The sequence below is a fragment of the Physella acuta genome, unplaced genomic scaffold, assembly GCF_028476545.2.
Source record: "Physella acuta isolate Inbredline_101_S28 unplaced genomic scaffold, ASM2847654v3 ptg000696l, whole genome shotgun sequence".
Lineage (NCBI taxonomy): Eukaryota > Metazoa > Mollusca > Gastropoda > Physidae > Physella > Physella acuta.
In genome coordinates this window covers 225,656-252,275 of record NW_026732215.1, presented here as the reverse complement: position 1 = coordinate 252,275, position 26,620 = coordinate 225,656, and the positions used below count along the sequence as shown (strand labels likewise).

At 34.2% G+C, this 26,620-nt stretch overlaps 1 protein-coding gene across 1 annotated transcript; it reads right to left on the bottom strand.

Annotated features, from left to right (window-relative positions):
• Positions 1-25,757, bottom strand: LOC131949430 (aromatic-L-amino-acid decarboxylase-like). The gene is made up of 19 exons (XM_059311336.1): positions 25,725-25,757; positions 24,850-25,058; positions 23,575-23,688; positions 22,311-22,362; positions 22,041-22,105; positions 21,418-21,552; positions 20,162-20,272; positions 19,386-19,418; positions 19,020-19,181; positions 18,580-18,647; positions 18,097-18,187; positions 17,328-17,426; positions 16,515-16,616; positions 15,652-15,749; positions 14,564-14,708; positions 2,074-2,179; positions 1,699-1,924; positions 1,439-1,553; positions 1-129 (listed from the first exon to the last, which is right to left on the bottom strand). Exons 2-19 carry the CDS (start codon positions 25,048-25,050, stop codon positions 1-3), a joined length of 2,052 nt encoding a protein of 683 aa, XP_059167319.1. The 5' UTR covers positions 25,051-25,058; positions 25,725-25,757.
• Positions 25,758-26,620: the final 863 nt, after the last annotated feature.

Here is a 26,620-nt window from a genome sequence, read left to right as displayed (position 1 = left end):
TCACCCATCAGTCGAGCCTCCGTTACCGCCTCCATCTTTACTCGCCAGCTTGGCATTTTCTTTCGCCAGCAATTGGTCAAACGACGCGTTGCCAATTATATCTCGAATCTTCTGGTTGGCGAACTTTTGCTGGCGAACATGAGATTAATATCAATATGTAGAGTATACAAACACCTTTATTTGACTTTTTCAATTAACACCAATTGTAATAAACGGATATTATAATGAGGATCGTCGTGGTGCGTTATTCTAAACATATCTATTAGAGCCTCATGATGTGATTATAAACCTACCTGTGAGAGCCTCATGATGTTATTATAAACCTACCTGTGAGAGCCTCATGATGTCATAATAAACCTAACTGTGAGAGCCTCATGATGTTATTATAAACCTACCTGTGAGAGCCTCATGATGTTATTATAAACCTACCTGTGAGAGCCTCATGATGTCATTATAAACCTACCTGTGAGAGCCTCATGATGTCATTATAAACTACCTGTGAGAGCCTCATTATGTCATTATAAACCTAACTGTGAGAGCCTCATGATGTTATTATAAACCTACCTGTGAGAGCCTCATGATGTCATTATAAACCTACCTGTGAGAGCCTCATGATGTCATTATAAACCTACCTGTGAGAGCCTCATGATGTCATTATAAACCTACCTGTGAAAGCCTCATGATGTCATTATAAACCTACCTGTGAGAGCCTCATGATGTCATTATAAACCTACCTGTGAGAGCCTTATGATGTTGTTATAAACCTACCTGTGAGAGCCTTATGATGTTGTTATAAACCTACCTGTGAGAGCCTCATGATGTCATTATAAACCTACCTGTGAGAGCCTTATGATGTCATTATAAACCTACCTGTGAGAGCCTCATGATGTCATTATAAACCTACCTGTGAGAGCCTCATGATGTCATTATAAACCTACCTGTGAGAGCCTCATGATGTCATTATAAACCTACCTGTGAGAGCCTTATGATGTTGTTATAAACCTACCTGTGAGAGCCTTATGATGTTGTTATAAACCTACCTGTGAGAGCCTCATGATGTCATTATAAACCTACCTGTGAGAGCCTTATGATGTCATTATAAACCTACCTGTGAGAGCCTCATGATGTAATTATAAACCTACCTGTGAGAGCCTCATGATGTTATTATAAACCTACCTGTGCAAGCCTCATGATGTTATTATAAACCTACCTGCGAGAGTCTCATGGTGTCATTATAAACCTACCTGTGAGAGCCTCATGGTGTCATTATAAACCTACCTGTGAGAGCCTCATGGTGTCATTATAAACCTACCTGTGAGAGCCTCATGATGTCATTATAAACCTACCTCAGAATTTTAGTATAAACCTACCTGTGAGAGCCTCATGATGACATTATAAACCTACCTGTGAGAGTCTCATGATATCATTATAAACCTACCTGTGAGAGTCTCATGATGTTGACATTACAGATTGTGACTGCAGGAAACGGCAGCTCACTGAAGCCAAGCTCCACCTTTGTATTGGTCTTATATAAGTAATACTTGTCGATAAGCCTGGTAAAAAACATTATCTATATAATAGACATACACTCAAATAAATGGATACAATTAAACAAGTAAACAACGGACTTATATCGGTAAATTATCAAAGCTACATATAAATCTCTATAACCTTTTTAATTGTTTAGAACAGACTTACATATAAAGGTGAAAGGTCATGACGCCAAAGGTCGCAGCTAGCAACAGACCCCAAACAAGTTTAACCGTCAAACTGCTGGCAGCATTGATCATGTTGACGCCATTCATGGAGGCGGTCTCGGCATACTTTGAGAACACTCCCCTGATACCATGGCTGAATGACGTCATCTCCTCATCGAAGTGGTCATCAGATTCTGCTTCGTATTTGCCTCCATTGGGTGAGAAATCTGGCGAAACCTTGTTTGAATAGATATATATTTATGTTAGAGTAGGTATTGAACAATTTAGATTCAGTCTTTTAAATTAACGAATATAATTATTTACACGTTAATAATTATGTATCGGCCTTTTAATCAAATCAGTAAAACTTAATTACCTTGATGGTCTTTATCATTTTCAACCACTATATTAGGTCTGGCTTTGATTTGTGTAGTTATTTCAACAGGAATACTATTATTTGAGCAGAATGTTGGCCTTCGTTTCTGGAAGGAATTTTTTTTCATGCAAAGCAATCATTTTGTAGCTATGCATCGTACTGTGGTACATATCGTTAAAAATAGAATTTCTTTCCGGTATCTTCCCCACCCCTCACCCCTCTGCGCGGATTACGTCCACCCCAGAAAAACAATTTGAAAAAAAGAAAATGTACTAATAATCCATTCCCTCCTATTGAAAACTGTTTTTTAAATACATTTCTTAACAAACTGGGCTCTCTTCCGTGTAATTCAACCAAATGTACAAAAGATGTTCATCTCAGAGAAAATCTTAGTAAACACTTAACAACGGAAAAACATTTTTTATAAGCTTAGAAGAAAAAAAGAACTTGCAACAAAACAAAATGAATACTCTTAGCTTACATACACAGCACATATGCCTGCCTGTCACTAGTATGTGATACGATTTGTTGTCACCCACATAAACATATATTCTGCATTCAGTTTTAGTTTAAAAAGAATAGAAGATTAAATTGGACCTTTACTTTCTATGGTGACTAAAATATATAATTGATTTTAATTAAATCTCAATAATTATAAGGTTGATGTTTAATAATAATAAAAAACATTTTTAACATTAAAACAAAAACAACCATTTACCTTGTTACGATGATAAAACAACTAACCTTTGCCTAATTAAGTGTTAAATGTTATAATTTAACCCACAATAAATGTTAACATTTGAAAGTGAACCTAAAATAAATGCTAAAATGATAAAAACTAACTCACATCAAATATTAAAAGTTTATTTACAATAAAAAAAAGTATTTAAATTAATCCAACACCGAATCTTTAAAAGTTGAAAGTTTTACCTAAAGTAAGTCTTAAAATGACATTTAAGCTGTTAAAATGTTAGTTGAAAGTTTCCTTGTAAAAGTAAAGTTGGCATATCCTAAAACCGCAACTCCACAATTATTTCAGCCAGCCGTATCAACCAACGCTCGACAAAGGCAGCTCCCAAGCAACCAATCCGTGGCTGCCTAACAACGTCAATAACCTCAATGCCTTCTATACTTCGCTGTTTCGAATGTATATTTAATAAACCGGGAGTGATCTCCCCTAAACTTTCTCGAATATTCTTATATAACATTAAAAGGAATGGTAACTCAGGATATAGACATGTTTTTTAATCCATTTTTAATTACTTGAACTTTTTAAAAAGAATAGATTCTCTTAGAAAAAAAGAATTGCGCACCAAATGACCGGCAGACAACATGTGTATAATAGTGCGGAATATTATTAGTACTTTATAAATTCAAATGAGTTTTTTGAGAAATTGGAAACAGCGTAAATAACTACTTCCGGTCAACAGAAATTACTCATAATTTGATAAAAGACAGAAGAATTGATCTTTTACTTATATGTGAAATTTCGTTCATCTATCTGAAACAGTACTCAAGTTATAGGCTTTTAAAAAACTTTTAGTAGAATAAGTTCCATTTCCGGTCATCGGAAATTACTAAAAAGTTCATCAACCTAGCTTTAACGGTACTCAAGTTGTCGTGTTCACACACACACACATACACATACACACACACATACACACACACACATAGACATACGGGTAACATTTCAAAACTATGTTTTTCCGACTCAGGGAGGTGTAAAACGCCGAGATTTGTGAAAATATCGATGTCGATTTTTTGTACGATTACAATATTTCCTCTTTACTTAGTGTACGAGAAAGTAAAAAGTTTAAGGCGGATACATAACAACATTTACTCCATCACAGATACAATGTGTACTTATTTTTTTTCCCAGAACAAAATATAGATTTTACTTTCTGGACGTGTAAAACACATTTCATGTTCCGCTGCGTAGTTTCTGTGCAATAGCTTGTTGCGGACACTAGTCCAGATCAGACCTAGTCAACGCATGATCGCACACAGACATACAACACTAAAATATTGAAACCACATGAAGGGAAAAGCAGAAAAGAGCACAAGATTATATCATAACAAGACCACTTAACATCGTTTAACAAAAGATGCACGACAAAATCTTTCAAAACTCCATAACTAATTCACATCAAACTTGCGTATCTTACATAAGCGCTTCTAAAGCTTATCAAGATCTTCCTGTTCTGCAAATTGTGTATTTGTTTGGCACTTTGTGACACATGATGTGGTTTTTCTTTACTAATGTTGAAGTTTAGAAAACAAACAATAATGGACAAAACATGTTTGTCTTTTCGTTCCTTTCAATAATAACGAGACTCAGACAAAAAAAGATATAATAAGGGAAGGGTATCACTAAATGTTGTCTTTCTTTTTTTTGTACAAAAGGTTTTATTTTAATGCTTTGTTTTTTTTTAAATAAAATGTTTGCACTTTTATGTTACGTACTATTCAACATCATCTAGAAATATTTGTTTGGTTTTAATAAGATAAATTTGGCACTTTTTCAGATATGGAGATAAAACCACCAAGACTAAAGGTAGGTCATCATAACCATCTTGATCTTTTCATGAAAATAGATGGCAAACTTTTATTATGTTGTACGTTTGTGTTTAAGGTATTTGTCTTTGAGTTCCTTTGACTTAAATATTTTATTATGAGATATTATGTCATTGAGGTCATGTGTCTTTGAGTTTATTTGTCCTGGTATATTTTGTTCTTGAGTTGATTTGTCCTTAATATGTTTCGTCCTTGCGTTATTTTGACTTTAATATATTTATCCTTGGGTTCATATGTCATTAATATTTTTGTCCTTGTGTTTATTTTTCATTAATATGGTTGTTCTTGAGTTTATTTGTCTTTAATATATTTGTCCTTGGGTTCATTTGTTGTTAATATTTCTGTCCTTTGTCATTATTATTTTATCTTTGGGTTCATGTGTCTTTGAATCTGAAATCATTTATCTTGGGATCACCTGTCACCCTTACAATTCAAAACAATTTCTACGTTACCCTTATGTAAACTTTTAGTTATCTCTTCTTCTTCTTCTTCGTTCTTAAGTGTTGAAGGGAATCGAGATTTATCTGTCAGTGGGTTTGAACTCGAGACATTTTTTTCGAATTTATCAACCGTGATCTTTTTGCCGACTCTACCACGCCTCCAACACAATTAAGCGTTACGTGTCAACTGGTTCTTATGCGCCATTGAGGCCATTGACTCCGATTTCAGCCTGCTTTTCTTTTTGAATTTGCTTCCATAGCCTTTGTCCAACCAAGAACAAGCTACAAGGCAGCAGTTGTTTGATTTTGGAGTTGTCTCTCCTAGAAGAGTGGCTGACCCCAGCTAACGAGCCTCATCTGCCCGAGGGTTCGAACTCGAGACTTTTCGGTTTAGCAACCATGAGGTTTACCGACTCGACCACGCCAAAGTGCTGGCATCCATTGTCACTTGCACTTCCCAAAACTGACTCAGTGAGTTGATCCCATCTGGCTGGTTTATTGATCCGTTGATCGAACTAAGTTCGGCTTAGACATGGCCTAAGAAAACATTTTGAATTATGAATGGAAAAAACATTTAACATGTACAGGTAAAAAATGTGTTTACTTGCCGAAAGAAAAAAAAAGACATTATGTGTGTCAAAGCAATGTGATAAAATGTAACAGTGCTAATTCATATAACAAAGGACAAAATGTAACAGAACTAAGTCATACAACAAAGGACAAAATGTTACAGAGCTAAGTCATATAACAAAGGACAAAATGTAACAGAGCTAAGTCATATAACAAATTGACAAAATGTAACAGTGCTAAGTCATATAACAAAGTGGCAAAATGTAACAAAACTAAGTCATATAACAAAGTGGCATAATGTAACAGAACTAAGTCATATAACAAAGTGGCAAAATGTAACAAAACTAAGTCATATAACAATTCGACAAAATCTAACAGAGCTAAGTCATATAACAAAGTGGCATAATGTAACAGAGCTAAGTCATGTATCAAATGACATAATGTACATCAAGTAACAGAACTAATTCATATAACAATGTGACAAAATGTAACAGAACTTAGTTATATAACAAAGTGATATAATGTAACAGAAATCAGTCATATAACAAAGTAACAACATGTAAAATAGCTAAGTGATATAACAAAGTGACATAATTTAACAGATATCATATTTTAATATATTAATTTTATGTTGCATGTGTATTTAGTTCCTAAGATGAACGTTCCTAATTATTCATATTACTACATATTATTAGAATATACACGTTTTTTTCTGTGCTAGGTTTATTTCGATATTTTTATTCATATTATATATACAATAACATATTTAACATGAAATATTTTTAAGCATACTATTTACGATAACACAAAATTGCATTTTTTTATTATCAGTGGTAGTTAGGATGGGGATAATGCTCTACATTTTACAGATTACTGATTTTAAATTGTTTTATATCGAATACAAAAAAAAATATTTTTAAATTTTCAATTAGTCTAATGCCTATCTGAACTGGGTTACAATGATCACTTTGATCAACACATCGCCTAAATTGATCTGGGATAACCTAAGCAGAGACCAGATAATCTGGTGTAATCTCGACTTTAACACGCCAAGCGATATTCTCTTCACGTTGCTTACCTGACTGGGGATAATCTCTACTCATTAATCTCTTAATCTGGAATAACCTCACACAGCGTCATCCTACAAGGAAATAATCTCTACTCGTTATTATCTTAATTTGTAATAATCTCACGCAGGATCCTCCTGACTAGAATTAATCTCGTTACTCTCCTGATTTGGAATAATCTCTTTTCGCGACCCTCTAAATGTAGGATAATTTCCACTTAGGATCTTCCACCTAATAACTGTATTATGGCTGTGTACTATGGTTGTGTATTATGGATTTGTGTTGTCGCTGTGTAGCCTAAAATGGTTGTGCATTATGTCTGTGTATTAGGGATGAGTGATATACATGTGTATTATGGTTGTCAATTATGGCTGTGTACTATGGGACGGAGTGGTCTAGCGGTAAGTCTCGAGTTCGAATCCGGGTTCAAGTCAGTAGACCGTCCCTGAGTCCACCCAACTCTGATGGGTACCTAACTCAAGTTAGGGAAAGTAAAGGTGGCTGAGCATAGTGATGACCACACTATCTCTTCATATTCCGAGGTCACGGAAACAACTGAACTCTACTTCACTTGCCCCGTAGATCGTCAGGTTTGAAAAGGGAACTTTACTTTTTTTATCTTCCACCTGGAAATAATCTTTATAATAATCGGTTATATTCTCTTCGCAGGCTCTTCCTGACTTGGTTTGAACTCGTGACCCTCGTGATCTAGGACCCCCTCTACTCGGGACCCCCTACACCTGAAATAATCCCTAATTGGGTCCCACTACACGCGAAATAATCCCTAATCGGGTCCCACTACACGTGAAATAATTCCTAATCGGGTCCCACTACACGTGAAATAATCCCTAATCGGGTCCCACTACACGTGAAATAATCCCTAATCGGGTCCCACTACATGTGAAATAATCCCTAATCGGGTCCCACTACACGTGAAATAATCCCTAATCGGGTCCCACTTTATCAAACAGGATATTATTGGAATATGTAAAAAGGTACTATAATCTTGAAAAGATGCCAGTTTTTCTATACTATTGATTTACATTTTTATAATGTTTACAAGTCTGATCGGTGCACTCTTACTAGAAATACTTAAAACACACTCGTATCAGTTTGTTGAAGGCGGCGGGTCTTCAAACTCTAAAGTGCTGGAGAAATCTCCAGGAATCTTCACTTCCCGTGCCAGCTTGTGAAGTTGTCGCCAAGGACTTTAGTAGCTGGTGGTTAGGAGAGGAAACAAACTCAATTGTTAAATGTTACATATCTAAACGTAAAACAGCTTTTTGATTCAAAATTTGTGAATAGTTTGTAAATAGCGATTTTAAGAAATGAATTAATATACTGTTAAACGTACAATAAAAAAACATTTATCTTAAACTTCAAAGTGTAGCTTAAAGTATGAGCAATGTAAAATCGACTAAGAAATTTAATATTAAATATCGTTTTGTAAACAGCAATTTTTCAATAAAAGTTCTAATAATTGTTTATTTTGAATTATTCTCTAAAACATGATTCGTGCACATTTAGGAACATAGCCAAATTTTAATATCATTTACCAACTCATAAATTTGGACTCAAATTATGCTGATGAGATTTGTTGTGGTTTACGGTTACAAATGATAATGAAAAAATCTATATTAATTTACTTTTAACTGCAACTTAATTACTTAAATCATACATATCATTTCGAAACTTAATGAGGCTTATTTGAAATCTTATAATAAGGAATTCAATGGATGTGTATTTTTCAATGCGTGTTAACCTTAGTGTCAAATCGACATTGTCAGAAATTGCATCTCTCAAGATAAATTCGATCGATGAATATGTATCTAATCTTAGATGTTTTACATCCAATGTTGATTTTTTAATAAAAATAAATTAATGCTTGTTTAAAAATTATTTTCATGTTATTACTAAATACCTCTTATAATATAATATATCATCAAATAATCTTTTTTTTTTAAAAAGTGAAAATATATTTATCAAAGTTTTATTTTAGTTTCTGCGTAATTAATAAATGTTTCAATTAAAATCTATTTTCAATAAAGATACATATTTTTAAACAATTTGTTTGCAACTAAAACAAGAGTATGTGCAATATTGACGTCTGAATAGATACCGTCTGACGTCACATTTCTACTTCACTATGTCGGCCAGATGTGTTATAACTACACTGTGGTTCATCACCCAAGGTTAGATGTGTTATAATTAATCGGGTTGTCATTACCTAATGTTAGAGGTGCCATAATTATCCTGGTTTGCATTACAAAATTTAATTGTATGATAATATATATATATATATATATATATATATATATATATATATATATATATATATATATATATATATATATATATATATATATATATATATATATATATATGTATGTATATATATATATATATATATATATATATATATATATATATATATATATATATATATATATATATATATATATAAAATTACATACATCGCATATATAATACCTTAAATTTCGACGTATATATACATAAGTATTATGTGTTTTTTTAATCGTTTAAGAAACAACAATGACTAAAGACTTAAGTTTTGCATATATATTTTTGTATATATATATATATATATATATATATATATATATATATATATATATATATATATATATATATATATATATATATATATATATATATATATATCCTTATAAATAATATCTAATTTTTCCAACAGTTCAGTTTGCTGTAAGTGTAAAACAAACGTCGTATAAAGCTGTTGATAACGGAAACGTGACCACGCTGTCCCTAAATATAGATTTTGAACAAGTCAGCCTTTTGTCCTGCGCCTCACGTTGTTCAAGTTCCAAGAAAATTTGCTACAGCTACATCTACAACACAACCACAAGACACTGTAGCTTAGGTTAGTTCCCGTTTTTTTAGTTTGTGAATGCTAATTTCGCTGCATTTTTCGCAAAGAAAAAAAAATGAAAGAAGTTTCAAATACAAGTGTGTGCTTGCAGTGTGTAAAAAATATATTTGTATATCATTGCAATTGCTTTTAATAAATTATTAATAAATTTATAATCAATCGAATACACGTGACATTTTCATCTAAATAGATCGCTACATAAATAAAGCGAGAGGGCTCCCCCCTAAATGTACTGTGGTATTAAATTTGTTTTAATATAATAGAATCGCGTAGAAAATAAACCGGGAGTGATCTCCCCTAAACTTTCTCGGATATTCTAATATAACACTACGGGGGATGGCAACTCGGGATATAGACATGATTTTTAACCCATTTTAAATACTTAAACTTTTTAAAATAGAATAAAATCTCGTAGAAAAAAGAAATGCACACCAAGTGAACGCCAAATAAAGATGTGCATAACAGTGCGCAACATTATTAGTTCTTTATAAAATTACATGCGTTTTTTGAGAAATCGTAAATAGCGTAAATTAGTACTTCTGGTCAACGGAAATTACTCAAAATGTGACACAAGTTAGAGAATTAGATCTTTTACTTACATATGAAATTTCATTTATCTATCTGAAATAGTACTTAAGTTATAGGCTTTTGAAAAATTCAAAGTAGAAAAATTAAAAAAAAAAAAAAGGAAATCGCTCAAAAGTTGATACGGATCTCCGATTTTGATAAGATACTTATATATGAAATTTCATCAACCTAGCTGTAACGGTACTCAAGTTATCGTGTTTACACACAGACATACACACACACACAGAGACACACAGAAATACGGACAATATTGCAAAATTATGTTTTTCCGTATCAGTGAGGTGTAAAACGTCGAGATTTGTAAAAATCTCTATTTGGTTTTTGTGCACGATTACAAGACTTTCTATATACTTCATATATACGAGAAAGTAAAAAAGTAATTTAAAAGCTAATAAACATAAACTATTTGTGTATAAAAGAGCGTATAAGTGATGCTTTATTAAGGAAACTTTGATTAATATGTAAAAAGCTACTTACATATCTAATTTAGACATATTTTATAATACTTAAATATGAAATATTGTCAACATAACTGAAACGGTTCTCAAGTTATAGTGTTCACAAACACACACAGACACACAGATAAAATTGCAAAACTAAGTATTTTTGACTTAGGTGTGAAACGTAGAGATTTGTGAAAATTTCGATTGTTTGCACGATTACAATACCTTCTCTACAAAAGTAAAAAAACTATGCACTCACTATTTCAACTTTCGTGTACTAGGTTCCTGGTTAGTCTCGAAGAATAATGCGCAACAAAAAGTTCAGGGAAAGATTTTCTCCAGCGGGAAGTTCTGTAACTCAAACAGAAGCATCACGGTACTGTCTGATGGTTCCATCTCTGAGACTGACCTAATGTTTTGTACAGGTGATATATTCAGTATAATCATGGGCGTCGCGTGGCGGGGTTGGGGGTGCTGGCCGCAACGGGTGACACCCGACCTAGCTACGCCACTGAGTATAATATTTTTTATCTATGTTATGTACTTTTGTTTTTCTCTCTGATTACAAGATTGTATCTTTCTATGTGTAATTTTTAGATTTTTTTTCTCCGGGGGAGGGTGTGGGTTAGGGGGAACTTGAAACTCAAGGGAGGGGTGGGGAGGGCGGACTAAATTTTCCAGGGGGAAGGGGCTGGATACTGATAAATTAATTATTATCTTTATAAATTCTATTTTGTTTGAGGGGTGGCGTGCCGTCAAAATAGATCAAAATAACATAAAAAGAAATTAAGCTAACTAAATGAATGCATCCTATGATTAGATTGAACAAAGTTTAATAAAGGAAAGTAAAGACAGCAAAAAAAAATGAAACAGGCTGTAATCCGAGTCAACTGAATAAATGGCGTATAAAATGTTGACACCTAACACTTAATTGTGATATACACATTACAGTTAAGAACGTTTAGAAAAAAATTCATACCGTGTATGGTACCATTGTAATAACACATCTAATTGAAATAACTTTAAGAAAGTAAAAATTGTATTTTAGATTTTACTGGGAGAGTATTTGTCAGAAGCGTAGCGACCGAAGGGAGGGGGGGGGGGGCAGGGGGCACATATGTCCCCGGGCGCCGACCCTAAGGGTGCCAAAATAAGCTTATTTTAGCTGCTATTTTGAATTTTTAATATTAAAAAAATATGGGGGGGTGCCAAATTGAAAGTTTGCCCCCGGGCGCAGGGAGGGGTCGCTACGCCTCTGGTATTTGTCACGAAAATGTATTGAAAATATTTTATTCTGGTTAATTCAGCCAGCCGTCAAGATTCTTGTCACGTGACCAACAGTATCACCCCTCGAGCTTTGGTGACCTTGAACTCTGGACTTCAGGTCATGTGTGACACAGTCACGGAAGGTGGAGGGTGGATCATTTTCCAGAGACGAGTCTCCGGAACTGTGAATTTTTACCGCAACTGGGCGGAATACAAAACCGGATTCGGTGATTTCGCTTCCGGTAATTTTTACCTGGGGAATGAAAATATTTACCGTATGACGTCAAAAAACAAAACGGAACTCCGTGTTGATATGATATTAGATGGAGTGAATCGCTACGCTAAGTATTCCATATTTAGTGTATCAAACGAGGCTGGCGGCTACAGGCTACAAGCTGAAGGCTACACCGGTGATGCTTTGGACGGTCTGGATATATTCACAACCATGAAGTTTACAACTTTTGACGCGGATAATGACATGTACTCCGATAACTGCGCTGTCTATTGCCAGGGAGCGTGGTGGTATTACAAATGCTGCAACACTCATCTAAACGGCGTGTGGGGATCGAGCTTCTTCTCATGGAACGGGACGACCGCCACGTTCAGTGAAATGAAATTTAGATACGCTTAACATATGCAAAATTTTAAATCATAATGTAATGAATTACGTTTGTATAGCTATGATTATGTAGTTAATATACATTGAACAGGACAATTATTTTATTTTTATTTCAGTTTATATTCTAATAAATGGAATAACCTTTATTTTTTTATATTGTAATCGTGACTTTGTATTATCTGTATTTATAATATATATATATATATATATATATATATATATATATATATATATATATATATATATATATATATATATATATATATATATATATATATATATATATATATATATATATATATATATATATATTTTGCATTTTCTAACATAAAATTTTAATCGTATTGACGGAATTATCACAACTTAAAGTCATTAACCCATTTTTTTAAGTTAAACTAACAGCTTACTAAATCCACTATATGTAGGGTGTCGTAATGGTGTGCATCATATCTTTTAACTTAAAACCTGACTTTACTAAAGAGAGACTTGTCCAAACTCATGTTGTTGAAACGTAAGTATGATGGCGTTACATTTGGAAAATTTCTACGTGACGCACTTCAATGTGTCATCTTAAAAATAATTTTCCTTTTCCAATTCTACAAAATATTTTATTTGTTCAGTGTAATGTGATATACACCTACTTGTAAATACAAAATGATATACTCCGACTTGTAAATCACACTTTCTTCTGTCACTATTCTTCTATGGAAAATCTTTTCTAATAAAAATACTTTCAAGCATGTGCTATCATGTGTATAATTAAACCAGGTACTTGTTTATTTTTTTAAACAAAATTGGTGTAATCACTTACATACGCCTGTGTAATTTAAGAACGTAAATAACTGGCGACATGAAAGTATATTTACTTGGGTAAATTAATATAAACTAAGCAATGTAATACAACTAAATTGAATGAAGTGTTCAAAATTACTTTAATAACAACATTTTATTATACGTCGCGCTTTTTTCACTTGGGGTAAAATATAATCAGAGTGCAGTAATGGAAATGCAGCTTACAAATGTACATGTGTGCTATTGCTACAGCTATTGTGTATTGTTTTCTAATACTTCTGTGTCGTAATAGCAGGATTCTCAAACTTAAAATGTATCCAAATTCGAGTAAATGATATTTTCAAACAACCGATAAAAATAAGACGATTTTTTTTCTTAAAACTTTATTACAAATTTTAAAAGACAATGCCAACTAAGTTAGAGACACTGATATTAGATATAACTAACTAAAACATGTTGAAACCATATATATATATATATATATATATATATATATATATATATATATATATATATATATATATATATATATATATATATATATATATATTCATAATCACATGTGTTGAAACGAATTAGTTTGTAAAAGTTTAGTGCATACAGAATCAGAAAATATCACAAATATTGAAAACATTATTTTAGAACAGCATACTTTAAAATTCACTAAGAATTTTTTTTTTTAAAAATGTATATCCTCTTTTTTTTAATAAAAGCAATGGGAAATAAAGAGCTAGGAAATAATATATAATCGAAAACATCTTTGGCATAAATAATTTTGTATTTGATCTACGCATGATTAATAAAAAATATTTTTAAATTAATCCGTCTGATGTAAAGTTATTTGTTACTGTGCTTGATCGATTCGATCTCAATACCTCTGTTTTGATCGTAAGTCAGTTCTTCCTCTGGTACTTAGGAATTTTTTTTCCAATTTCTTGTTATTTTACGTATAGTTGGCTCGTTTTTGTGTTGTCTCGTCCATTTACAGCGCTGATGACGTCATCGTTGAATTGAACAAGAGGGGAAAAAAAAATTAAAACTACCGATCTAGATAATACACAATATTTCATTTTCACAATATACAACAATATATTATTATATTTCGCTTTCACAGAACCATACTGTTCTCCACAGGGAGTAAACAGAACTAATTCAAGTCCTATGGTAGCGTTATAATCGTGATGTAAGTAATCGTAATATAATTAAAGCGTTATACCATAAACAGAAACAGTTTCCAGCAATGAGCCGCTACGTTGAGTGCTGTCCAGTCGTGGTCTCTTCTTCAAAAGTTCCCCAGCTGTTGACCGGATCACATCCCAGGCAAACGAGATGTCGTCTTCTGTTGTACGGGGTGTACACACGGCAAGTCTGGACATTGTTCAATTGTTGAGTTAGTTATCGCAGTAGTATGTAGTTTGTACGGGGTGTACACACGGCAAGTCTGGACAGTGTTCAATTGTTAAGTTATCGCAATAGTATGTAGTTTGTACGGGGTATACATACCGAAAGTCTGGAAAATGTTCAAATGTTAAGTTAGTTATGGTAGTAGTATGTAGTTTGTACGAGGTGTATACACGGCAAGTCTGGACAGTGTCCGTTAATTTATTTGTATTTTCATTTTCCAATTTGTACGTATTAGTATGTAGTTCCAATTTTTAATGTAACGCACAATAGGATAATTGAGGTATTGCTCGTCTTATTTTTTCTTTGGGCATTTTAAGAGATAGTGTGGTCAGCACTACACACAGCCGCCTTTACTTTTCCTAAAGTGAGCTAGGTAACCATTCGAAATGAATGGATTCAGGGGCGTCCTACTAAATTGAACCCGGATTCGAACTCGAGACATTTTTGTTAGCAGTCTAGTGCTCATCGGCTATGCCACACCATCCCTACTTAAGCTTAGTTTAAAGAAAATGTTTGACTTTAAACAGTAACGTTTTGGGATACGCAGGATGTGTTCCTATAAGCTCTCGATAAGAGTAGGTCTATAGGGCATCGGGAAATTATAGAAAGTATGTAAAGTAGTAATTGAAAAAATAAGATCATATAAAGAATGGCTTGCTTGTGGAAGAAGATATTAAATTAAATTCATATGAGCTTGAGATTAAGTAACAGTTGATGTGATTACAATGCAAGAGCTATGTAAGTTGAGGTAATGTAACAGTTGATGTGATTACAATGTAAGAGTTATGTAAGTTGAGGTAATGTAACAGTTGAGATGATTACAATGTAAGAGCTATGTAAGTTGAGGTAATGTAACCGTTGATGTGATTACAATGTAAGAGCTATGTAAGTAACTGAGCTGAGTTACCGTAGAATGTACTTGTCGTTGAGCATACCAGGCACCATGTGCACCATCCCACTTTTGTTGACCCTCTCCATCAGTCTCTCGTTTAGTTCGTTGGTGTTCTGGTGAACAGAGGCAATAAATTAACCACACATCAATATAAAGTGACTTTTTTAAAAACTAGACTCTTTATTATTTAATAAATCATCATCATCATCTTTTTCCCGTGCGCGCTAAGGACACATGGGGCAGGGGGGCACATATGTCCCCGGGCGCCGACCTTAGGGGGCACCAAAATGGGTTATAAAAACAAATTAAAATGTCATTTTAGCTTCATTTTTGCATTATAAATAGTTTGAGTGGGGGTGCAAATCGAAAGTTTGAGGTGGGGGGGGGGGTGCAAATTCAAAATTTACTTCCAAAGAGGGCGCCAAAATGAAAGCTTGTCCCCGGGCGCCGGGAAGGGTCGTTACGCCTCTTGGGGGTGGTCAGTACTTTGCCCCAACCGCCTTTGTTTTACCCTAAAGTAATTTAGGTACCTATTACAGCTGGATTGTCGCAAGGAATTCTATTGACCCTACCCCGGATTTGAACTCGAGACCTTCGGTTTATCGGTTTATCGCTGAGCCACGCCGTCCCAAAATATAATAGTCTTAAATATTTTAAATAAGGCTTTAAAATAGTTTAAATATAATACACACATGTATTTTAAAGAGTAGTTTAGAGGTCTAGCTCGCTACCGCTAGGCCACGCCGTCCCTTCATTTAATACATAATTTTACATCTTTTAAATAACTTATATTAACCTTTTAATGTAAAGCTTTATTAATATTTTAAATAGAATACATCACATGTATGTGACAAGAGTGGTTTAGCGGATGTACTCACCCGAAGACGGAAGCAAACAAGACCGAGCGTCACCTGGGCAACAACTTCAAACCTGTCGTCTGCTAGTACTTTACTTTCAAAGAATTTCCCCAGACGTACGTGCTGGAAATAGAGGGACAATACAGTCATGATGTGATATATTATACGTGGGATGATTTAGCTTCATATCGCTAAATCTTTGCCTATCTTTTACTTGCTAACACTTTATTTAAAATATAAACATCTTCATTAATCATCGCCTTTTATAAATTGTGTGAAAATTTCATGCATATCCCGAACCCATAAATCTAACACACCACATTTTTCTACATTAATGTTTACATCTCAAAGACTTGTTCGAAAACCTCTGTATTTAATTCACAACCACTTCCGTTGTCTGTCGAACGCAACATTAGCTATGTTCAATTATCTAATCGTTGCAAGTTCATTATTAAGATAGATTATAATACGGCACAGCAATTATCACTCTAATGTTAGGTACTTGGTTAACCCCATATCCATGACTTAAATTCCCCCATTAAAACCACATAGGCATACAGCCATCTCATACAGATAACCATGACTTTGTTTTTACTATCAATAACGCCTGAGTTCAATTATCTAATCCTAGCCAGTTCATTATCAAGATAGATTCTAATGGCATAAAACAATTAGCAGTCTAATATGTACCAACTTAACCCCCTATCCATGTCTTCAATTCCCCCATAAAAACTATAAAAAAAAGGCATACAGACATCTCTCATAACATACAGACCACCAAGATTGTTTAAATAATCAATAACGTCCACACCAATGAAGCTCCTCACTACATACCTCTCTAATCCTGGCCTGTAGACCCTTTAACCCGTACGTCCTTATAACAAACCAAACCTTCAGTGCTCGAAATCTCCGCGACAACGGGATCCCCCAGTGCTAAGTGAGAGAAACATTTTATCAAAGATTTTTTTTAAAACTGCCGAATTTTAATCGACTCATCAAACCAACAGTCTCTCTATAGCCAGACACTCAGTCTATACTATGATAACGTTTCTCGTTTCAATTCGACATATCATTCATTCTTTCACATTAGAGGCTCATGACACAAACAATTACCATAGACCAGGGGTCTCCAAACTTTTCAGTCCGAGGGCCGCATTAACTATCAAATTTCAGTTCGGGGGCCAGTTTCTTCCTGGCATGTCTATGATTTTTCTGGGCAAAGTTTCTCAGCCATCACCAACAAACGTTTTTTTTCCGTTAACAAAAAGATCTCCGCGGGCCGGTTGAGAGGACATCAGTGTTTCTTCCAGACTTTTTTCTCCGGGGGGGCACTTGAAATCTTCGGGGGGGCGGTAAACTTTCTTCGGGGGGGCGGACACTGTTAAAAGTATATATTTTCTATATAAATTATATAAATTTCATTTCGTTCGGGGGGGCGGTAAAAAATTTTCGGGGGGGCTTCGCCCCCCCGAAGAGATGCCTGGAAGAAACTCTGGAGGACATCGCGGGCCGTAGTTTGGAGACCCCTGCCATAGACCATCAATGTGTGAAAACAATTTGTTAATAGATCAGTTTTCTGTTGGCACATGAACAATTGTCTTACCCTGATGTCCAGATCCTCGTCTTCATGCTTGGTTCTCAGGTACAAGGGGTCAACGGTCAACGAGCTGGTGAGTGTCTTAGCATTCTTTACCCTGTAGGATTTTTTTTTTTAAATTCTCATAACAAACACATTTTTAAATCAGAAAATATAGTGTTTTAGCATTATTTACCCCGAAGGACTGTAAAACTTTTTTATAACAAAAACTGTTCAATTAGAATATTAGTTCTTAACGTTCTTTACCATGATAAATTTTTAATTTTTTTCTCATAACAAAAACTGTTAAATTTGAAAATATAATGTTTTACTTTCAGATTAGGAAAAAAAACGCGTAATAAATATTGACTAGGCAAGTCATGAAAAACAATATTTTAACCCAACAAAATAGTTATACTTATTACTTCTAAGCAAATCATAAAAAAATAATATTTTCACGATGGTAGTATGAAACTAATACATAAACGTTAGCTAGCTACATGACCTTACCACATCATAGAGCCGTCCACATTGACCTGAAGTAGCTTGTATGGATTCATACTGAACGAGTCGACATTCTTTAAAAATTAAAAATAGAACAGCGTAGGTAAACACGTGAGACAATCCATCTATCAACACTAGGTCTGTGTCACCACCACTAAACCCATTATCTGTGTCACCACCTGTAAACCCATTTTTATGTCACAATCACTAAACCCATTTTCTGTGTCACCACCACTAAACCCATTTTCTGTATCACCACTACTTAACCCATTTTCTGTATCACCACAACTAAACCCATTTTCTGTGTCACCACCACTAAACTTAGATACTGTGTCATCACCCCCAAATCTATTTCTATGTCACGACAAATAAACACAACAAATGTGTCACCATTACTCAACACAACAAGTATTACATCTAGTAAACTCGCACAACGATGGTCTCACCTCCACCCCATTCAGAAAGTGCTGGAACTCCGGACAAACAAAAGCTCCCCCTGCGTACGCCGCGTCTACGTGCAGGTATACGCCCCGTCTGGTGCACACCTCCCCCACCTCCTGCAGGTTGTCGAACGAGCAGCAGGTTGTTGTCCCCAGTGAGGCGCAGACCTGCAACAAATCCGGGATGAGAACATGCCTTAACTTTCATGTTCTTTATCATAGCAACAAAATAAACTGCTTATCTCCCTTACCATGTTCGACAATATTGCATTCATCGTGTTTATGCTAATTTTTCTTAAGTACATAAAAATTTCTAAGAGTAGACAAAGTTGTAATTAAAAATAAAATGGTGTTGTAAAAAAAAAAACTTACAAAAAATGGCACCAGCCCACGTTTTATATCTTCCTATACAAATTTAAAAAAAAAAATATATATATATATATTAATTTAGAGCTTTAGTGAACATATTTTAGAAATATAGTTTTTTTTATTGGACATACACTGAATTCTAAGAATAAAATAAGTGTACATGTAAGTCTATTGGACTGCGTGGCCGAGCAGGAGAGCGCAAGACAGCTAACCTGAAAGTTTCTAGTTCGAATCCGGGTTTAAATCAGTAGAGCGTCCACCCAACTCTGATGGGTACCTAACTCACGTTAGGTTAATAAAGTAAAGGCGGCTTGAGATAGTGCTGACCACACTATCTCTTCATATGCCTACGTCACAGGAATATGTGAACTCTACTTCACTTGCGTCACGGCCCGTCAGGTTCGTTAAGAAATGTTTTCACATGTTAGTCTGATCGGTGAATGGGAAGGCTTGTTAATATTGTAATCTGGTTTTAATTCAAGCTGAAATAAAACTTTAGAAGGGCATGGCCAATGGCTTACTAACACCATACATGAAATTATATAATAAGGGATGGTTATTAATGTAAAGAACTTTCGCACAGGAAAGTATATAATAAAGGTTGGTTTGTAATGTAAACTCTGTTTACGCATGAAATGAAATAAAGGTTGGTTAAAGATGTAAACAACTGTTACAAAGGAAACAATATAATAAAAGTTCATTAATAAGGTAAATAATCTTTAATTCAAGCCGATATTGAACTTTGGTGGGACCTAAATTAAGATTTTGTTTATACCGACCTGCATGGCTTCCTCCAACACGTCACCACGCAGTGAGTAGTTTTCGTCATGCTCCAGTTGTCTCAGCTTGACCAGCCCGATTAGCCCCGCCTTCTCCACGCTTGAGTGAGCCTAAAACAATAAAAGTTTCCGGTGTAAACTAGTCATGTGATGGCGTGGTTAGATGATAGAACTCAAGAATATTAACTGAAAAGTTCTGAGTTCGGATCCCGGGCTCAAGTCTCTAAGACAGTTTTGAGTCCACCTAGTTATCATGGGTACCTGAATCATGTTAAGGAAACTATAGGCATAATGCGGACTATACTATCCCCTTGCATGCTGAGGTCGTTGAAACAGATGCAATCTACCTCTATTCTTCGTACTTAATTCAAGTGTTGGAAAGGATTCCCTCCAACACAATTAAGTAATTCGTGTCAACTAGTTATGCGCAATATAGGCGATTGGTTCCGATTTCAGCCTGCTTTTCTTTTTGGATTTGCTTCCATAGCCTCTTTCAAATCAAGAACGAACTCTACTTCATTAAAGCCCGTTTGCATTTGGCACGAATAGGAAAACATAACGCTACAAGCTTCGTATTTTCATCATAAGTTTCATTCTCTGTGTTTACTTTATATAACCCAAAATAGATCAATTTCAATCACCGCGAATTCTTTTATTTCAGATAAAAATATAAATTTTACAAAAATTCAAAACCATGCTTACTAGTTGTGTATTAAACGTATTCTTATATGTTATGTTATGAAAACTTTTCCATAGAATTGATAAATTGCTCTTACTTATGTTATTTTATTGAAATTCCCACTATGACATACTGCTATACCAGCACTCACCAAGTAAACCAAGTACTAAACAGTTTTCGGTTGTGTAATTCATACAACAAGATATTGTTATACCACATCCATAAAAAAACCAACAACTCACAACTGTTTTGTAATTCATACAACAAGATTGTGTTATACCAGATCTATTAAAAACACAGTACTTAACAGCTGTATTGTAATTTATACACCAATATATTGTTATACCATATCTATAAAAATCCAAGTACTCTCTAGCTGTTGTATAATTCATACACAAAATAATGTTGTATCAGATCTATAAAATAACCAACAACTCAACAGCTTTCTGTGTTGTAATTAATACAACAAACTACTGTTACACCAGATCTATTAAAAATCCAAGTACTCACCAGCTGTTTTGTAATTCATACAACAAGCTACTGTTACACCAGATCTATCAAAAAACCAAGTACTCACCAGCTTAGAGCTGTAGGCGACCAACTTAGTCAACAGCTCCCCGTCCTCCATGTGGGGGTGGGTTGACTTGAGCCCCTGGATGGTCCTGTGTCGGGCCGACAGTAGGGCGACCAGCACACATTCACTGGCCGACCCCTGGGGAGGGGGGGGGACAATGGTAGTGTTTTGTATTTATTACTGGTTAAACATGTTGAGACAAATTTGAAGTTACCGGGTAGTCGGATGGTTGAAGATACAGCTGCTAACCCGAAAGTCTCGAGTTCAAATAGCAGGTTCAAGTACGTAGAGCAAGGCTAAGTTCAACAACCTTTGATGGGTACCTAACTCAGGTTAAGGCATAATGCTGACCTCATATCTGGAGGTCACTGAAACATATGAACTCTACTTCACCACGGCCATGAATAGTTGTTCAAAAGGACCTTTAAGATATATGCATATAAGCGTAATACTAAAAAGTATATATAAATGGTGTTAGATTTATATAGGAGAGGTATCAAATAGTCTACATTTATGTAAAATAATTATGTTTATAGAGATGCGGCATCCGTAGAAGCGCGTTGTATTTATAGGCTGGTATTCTTTAAAGACGAGCTATGAAAATTTATGTAAAAAATAGACATTACCTGTATACACCCACCGCCTTGACCGCTTGAATTCATAAAATGGTCTGGTAGTCCAATCATTTTTCCTATTCGAATCGTACAAACAATTTAAAACTATTTACTCGTTTTTATTTATATTTCTACTTTCACTTATTTTTTAATAATTTTACCTATTTATTTTTAATTTTACCTGCTTGTTTAATTATACTTGTATTTATTTCTTTATAATTTTACCTATACAAATAAGTAATACAAGAAATTATGTAGCATGTGAATCTATTGGTTCCTTACCGACCCAATCCATTAATAACAATTCCAACTCAACGGCGGCGGGACTTGATGCCTAAAGGATCAATAAAACGAACAATTAACAAAGTATATCTATGGTGATGTTCAAACATTAATTTTTTTTTCATAAAAGAACTATGAAGACAATAAAATACTCAAACGTATTTTTGATTATATTATTTTTTTCCATAATTATCCACAATCACCCACCTATTTCCACATTATCACCCTCCTATTTTCATTCACTACCGCATATTTCTACACTACAACCAATATATTTTATCATCCTCACCCTCCTATTATTACCCTATTACCCTCCTACTTTATCACCCTACCCCTCCAATATTCCCACCCATAACCCTCTTACTCCCCCACAACACACCTATTATTATCACTTTTACCCTCCAGCTTTCCCACATTACCCAAGAGAAAGCCACTACGCCTAGACCATCTACCAGGATGCCCCTACCCCACGGAGAAAAAAGTCTGAAAGAAACACTACACCTTACCCAATGAAAGCCACTACGCCTAGACCATCTGCGTGTCCGCCACAACTCCCCCCCCCCACCCACCGGAGAAAAAAGTCTGAAAGAAACACTACACCTTACCCAAGAGAAAGCCACACAATCTAGACCATCTGCTAGTGTGTCCGCCCCCTTCCCCTGAGAAAAAAGTCTGAAAGAAACACTGCACCTTAATCAAGAGAAAGCCACTACGCCTAGACCATCTGCCCCCCCCCCCCTGAGAAAAAAGTCTGAAAGAAACACTACACCTTACCCAAGAGAAAGCCACTACGCCTAGACCGTCTGCCCCCCTCGGAGAAAAAAAGTCTGAAAGAAACACTACACCTTACCCAAGAGAAAGCCACTACGCCTAGACCATCTGCACCCCCCCCTCGGAGAAAAAAAGTCTGAAAGAAACACTACATCTTACCCAAGAGAAAGCCACTACGCCTAGACCATCTACACCCCCCCCCTCGGAGAAAAAAAGTCTGAAAGAAACACTACACCTTACCCAAGAGAAAGCCACTACGCCTAGACCATCTGCCCCCCTCGGAGAAAAAAAGTCTGAAAGAAACACTACACCTTACCCAAGAGAAAGCCACTACGCCTAGACCATCTGCCAGGGTGCCCCTACCCCCCGGAGAAAAAAGTCTGAAAGAAACACTACACCTTACCCAAGAGAAAGCCACACAATCTAGACCATCTGCTAGTGTGTCCGCCCCCTTTCCCTGAGAAAAAAGTCTGAAAGAAACACTACACCTTACCCAAGAGAAAGCCACTACGCCTAGACCATCTGCCAAGGTGTCCGCTAAGACAGAAGTAAAAGAGTAACCCAGGGGCAGATAAGCGTGGAAGTTTGGGTGCTGCCAGTGTACAATCTGAAGTAAGGAAAAAAATGTTCAAACAAAATCTTGCAGGCTAATTTAGTGTTAGCTAGTAAATCTAGAGATGCGCATGCTTGTTGAGTGCAATGTATACCACTCTCCTGTATTTTACTTACACCATCATGTGAAGGAAGACGGTGACCATTTAGACAAATTACCTTGTTTTCCATAGTTCAATTTAAAGTGAAGATTAGACACGCAGTTACACTTTGTTAAATTTAAAATGTTCATAATTTTTTTATCGTCGAATCTCAATTCAACCAGTGGCGTAGGCAGGGGGGTTAGGGGGTCATAACCCCCCCCATAGACCCCTCGGTATATATTTTAAAAGTATGAGGGGGGGTGCAAATTGAAAGTTTGAGGGGGGGGGGGTGCTAATCGAAAGTTTGAGGGGGGGTGCAAATCGAAAGTTTGTCCCCGGGTAAAAATTGGAATCCCCCCTCTTGAGACGATCCTGGCTACGCCACTGAATTCAACACTTTCTTTTCAATCAACCGCTACGTCATTATCTTGTCTATTGCCTCATTCTCTTTTCGACTCGTCAAGAAGCGAATTTATCCTAATTACAATTTAGCCCTTAGCCCTTAACTAACTTTAATAATCAACTGTTTTTGTCATAACCTAAAAATTTACTTTTTTTATTGCACTGTCAAGCACTATATATACAAATCATACGCCGTAAAGTTATCCCAACTAGTATAGATCTAGACTATACGTTTAGGACAGATTTTTGTTTTGTAGTAAACGCAATTTTATAGGTTTGTAAAAAGTTGTATACACTTTTTTAAACATTTATTTGCTATTCAATTGAATTAAAAGTTGGATTTTTTAAAACTAATTAAAAATACACTTTCAAATTTTTTTTCGAATTACCAAATGCTATTGCGTTTTTACTAACTCAGATTGATTCTAAGTAACTATTATTTTCCCCTGATTTCATTTAAATAGCGCATTTCAATATTAAAAAGTTGAATTTTACATTTTAACATGTGGGTGAAATCAAAATATCGCTTTTTATTAAAAGTATTATTAAAAAGAATATATATTTTTTTAATTGAAATCCAATAGTGATATAACGAAATTTTAATCCACAAATGTATCGAATAAAGAAAACTCAAAAATGAAAACAAAATTTAACTATAAAAAAGTACCGACCCCTGGCATAATGGACTTCTCAAAGTCGGCCATGATGGATTCCCATTTCTCTCCATTTTCAGGGGCGGCGTCAGGCAGCAGTTTCCTTAAATAGCCTTTCTTGACATCTGGGAGAACTCTCCTGGACCGGATGTTGCCTATGTAGTCTGCGATAAAGTCCATCACCTGGCTGCCCCGTCTTTTGAAGTCGTGTGTGTCCATTTCGGTTGCTGATTATATCAAGAACTTTTTTAAATGTTAATTATTTGAAGAAAAAGAAAATGAATATTTGTTTCATTGAAATTAACTAAATAAATAACTTATAGACCTAATTGCTGTCAAACTTTAAGAAACTATTTGGTATTTTTGTATTTAATTGGTAATGAAAGCTATTTTTGGTATAGCTTTATGTTTTTTTTTAAATATAAATGTGTATGAATGATGCGTAAAAAAATAATATAATGTTGCGTAAAAACTTTTAACAAATTAAGATTAATTTATTGGAAACTTGACATATTCATTTTCCTGATTGGTAAGTAAATGTAATGTTTATTTGTAATAATGTTGATATAAACTGTATGAAAACGCCTTTTAAAATAAGTTTAGTACATTCTAAGTATTCCATCTTTCGCTCTTTAAAACAATAATGTAAAGAAAAATCAAAATTGTTTTAAAATACTTGAAAAAAATATTAAATTATATATGTCTATTGCATTTGCAACATCGTAAAATTTCAAATATTTTTAAATAATTGATAATATACTTTTTATAAGTATTTTCTTTTCTACTATTTTTTTTTAAATTGTTAAAATATTTAATATACTCTACAATAAATTAATGCTAAAATATATAACATAATAATACTATTTGCTATAACACTTGAGAATATACAGAACCTGTCCTGACGTGTAGTGAGCTGTTACTCTTGGGCCGACTGTAGCACGAATAGAAACTCACATCGGACCACCCTTATATACATTTTGTGTGAGTGGTCATCACTGACGTCACCAAAAAAGTTGAGCCCACTTGCGCATCATAGCTCATCGTTGCGAAACGCGTTATACATAATCAGCTCTATACCAGACGGATGATCGCGTCACTCACGGCTAATCCGCACCTGGCTAACCCACTGACTCACGCCCACCATAGTGTTTGGTGAACACTTTCGATCTGAGCGAATGTCGCCTAATACGTCAGGCTATTGTGTCAATACACTTTTATAGTGCAAAAAAATTGGAAGTGGTAGGGAGGATTATATCATGGTGGTGGGGGTGATTTAAAAACAAAATTTCAAACATATGAAAAAATTGTCCTATATATATACATATATATATATATATATATATATATATATATATATATATATATATATATATATATATATATGTATATATATATATATATATATATATATATATATATATATATATATATATATATATATATATATATATATATATATATATATATATATATATATATATATATATATATATATATATACATATATATATATATATATATATATATATGTATATATATATATATATATATATATATATAGGCCTATATATATATATGTATATATATATATATAGGCCTGTGTATATAATTATACATATACATATATATATATATATAGGCCTATGTATATATACATATATATATATATATATATATATATATATATATATATATATGTATATATATATATATATATATATATATATATATATATATATATATATATATATATATATATATATATATATATATATATATGAAGAGTTTA

Coding starts and splice junctions, on each gene's coding strand:
- LOC131949430 (XM_059311336.1), bottom strand. CDS start 25,050: ATGGACACACACGACTTCAAAAGACGGGGCAGCCAGGTGATGGACTTT. Junction 16,617..17,327: donor TACAGGCCAGGATTAGAGAG/GTATGTAGTGAG, acceptor CTCTATTTCCAG/CACGTACGTCTGGGGAAATT. Junction 1,925..2,073: donor AAATGATAAAGACCATCAAG/GTAATTAAGTTT, acceptor AGGTTTCGCCAG/ATTTCTCACCCAATGGAGGC.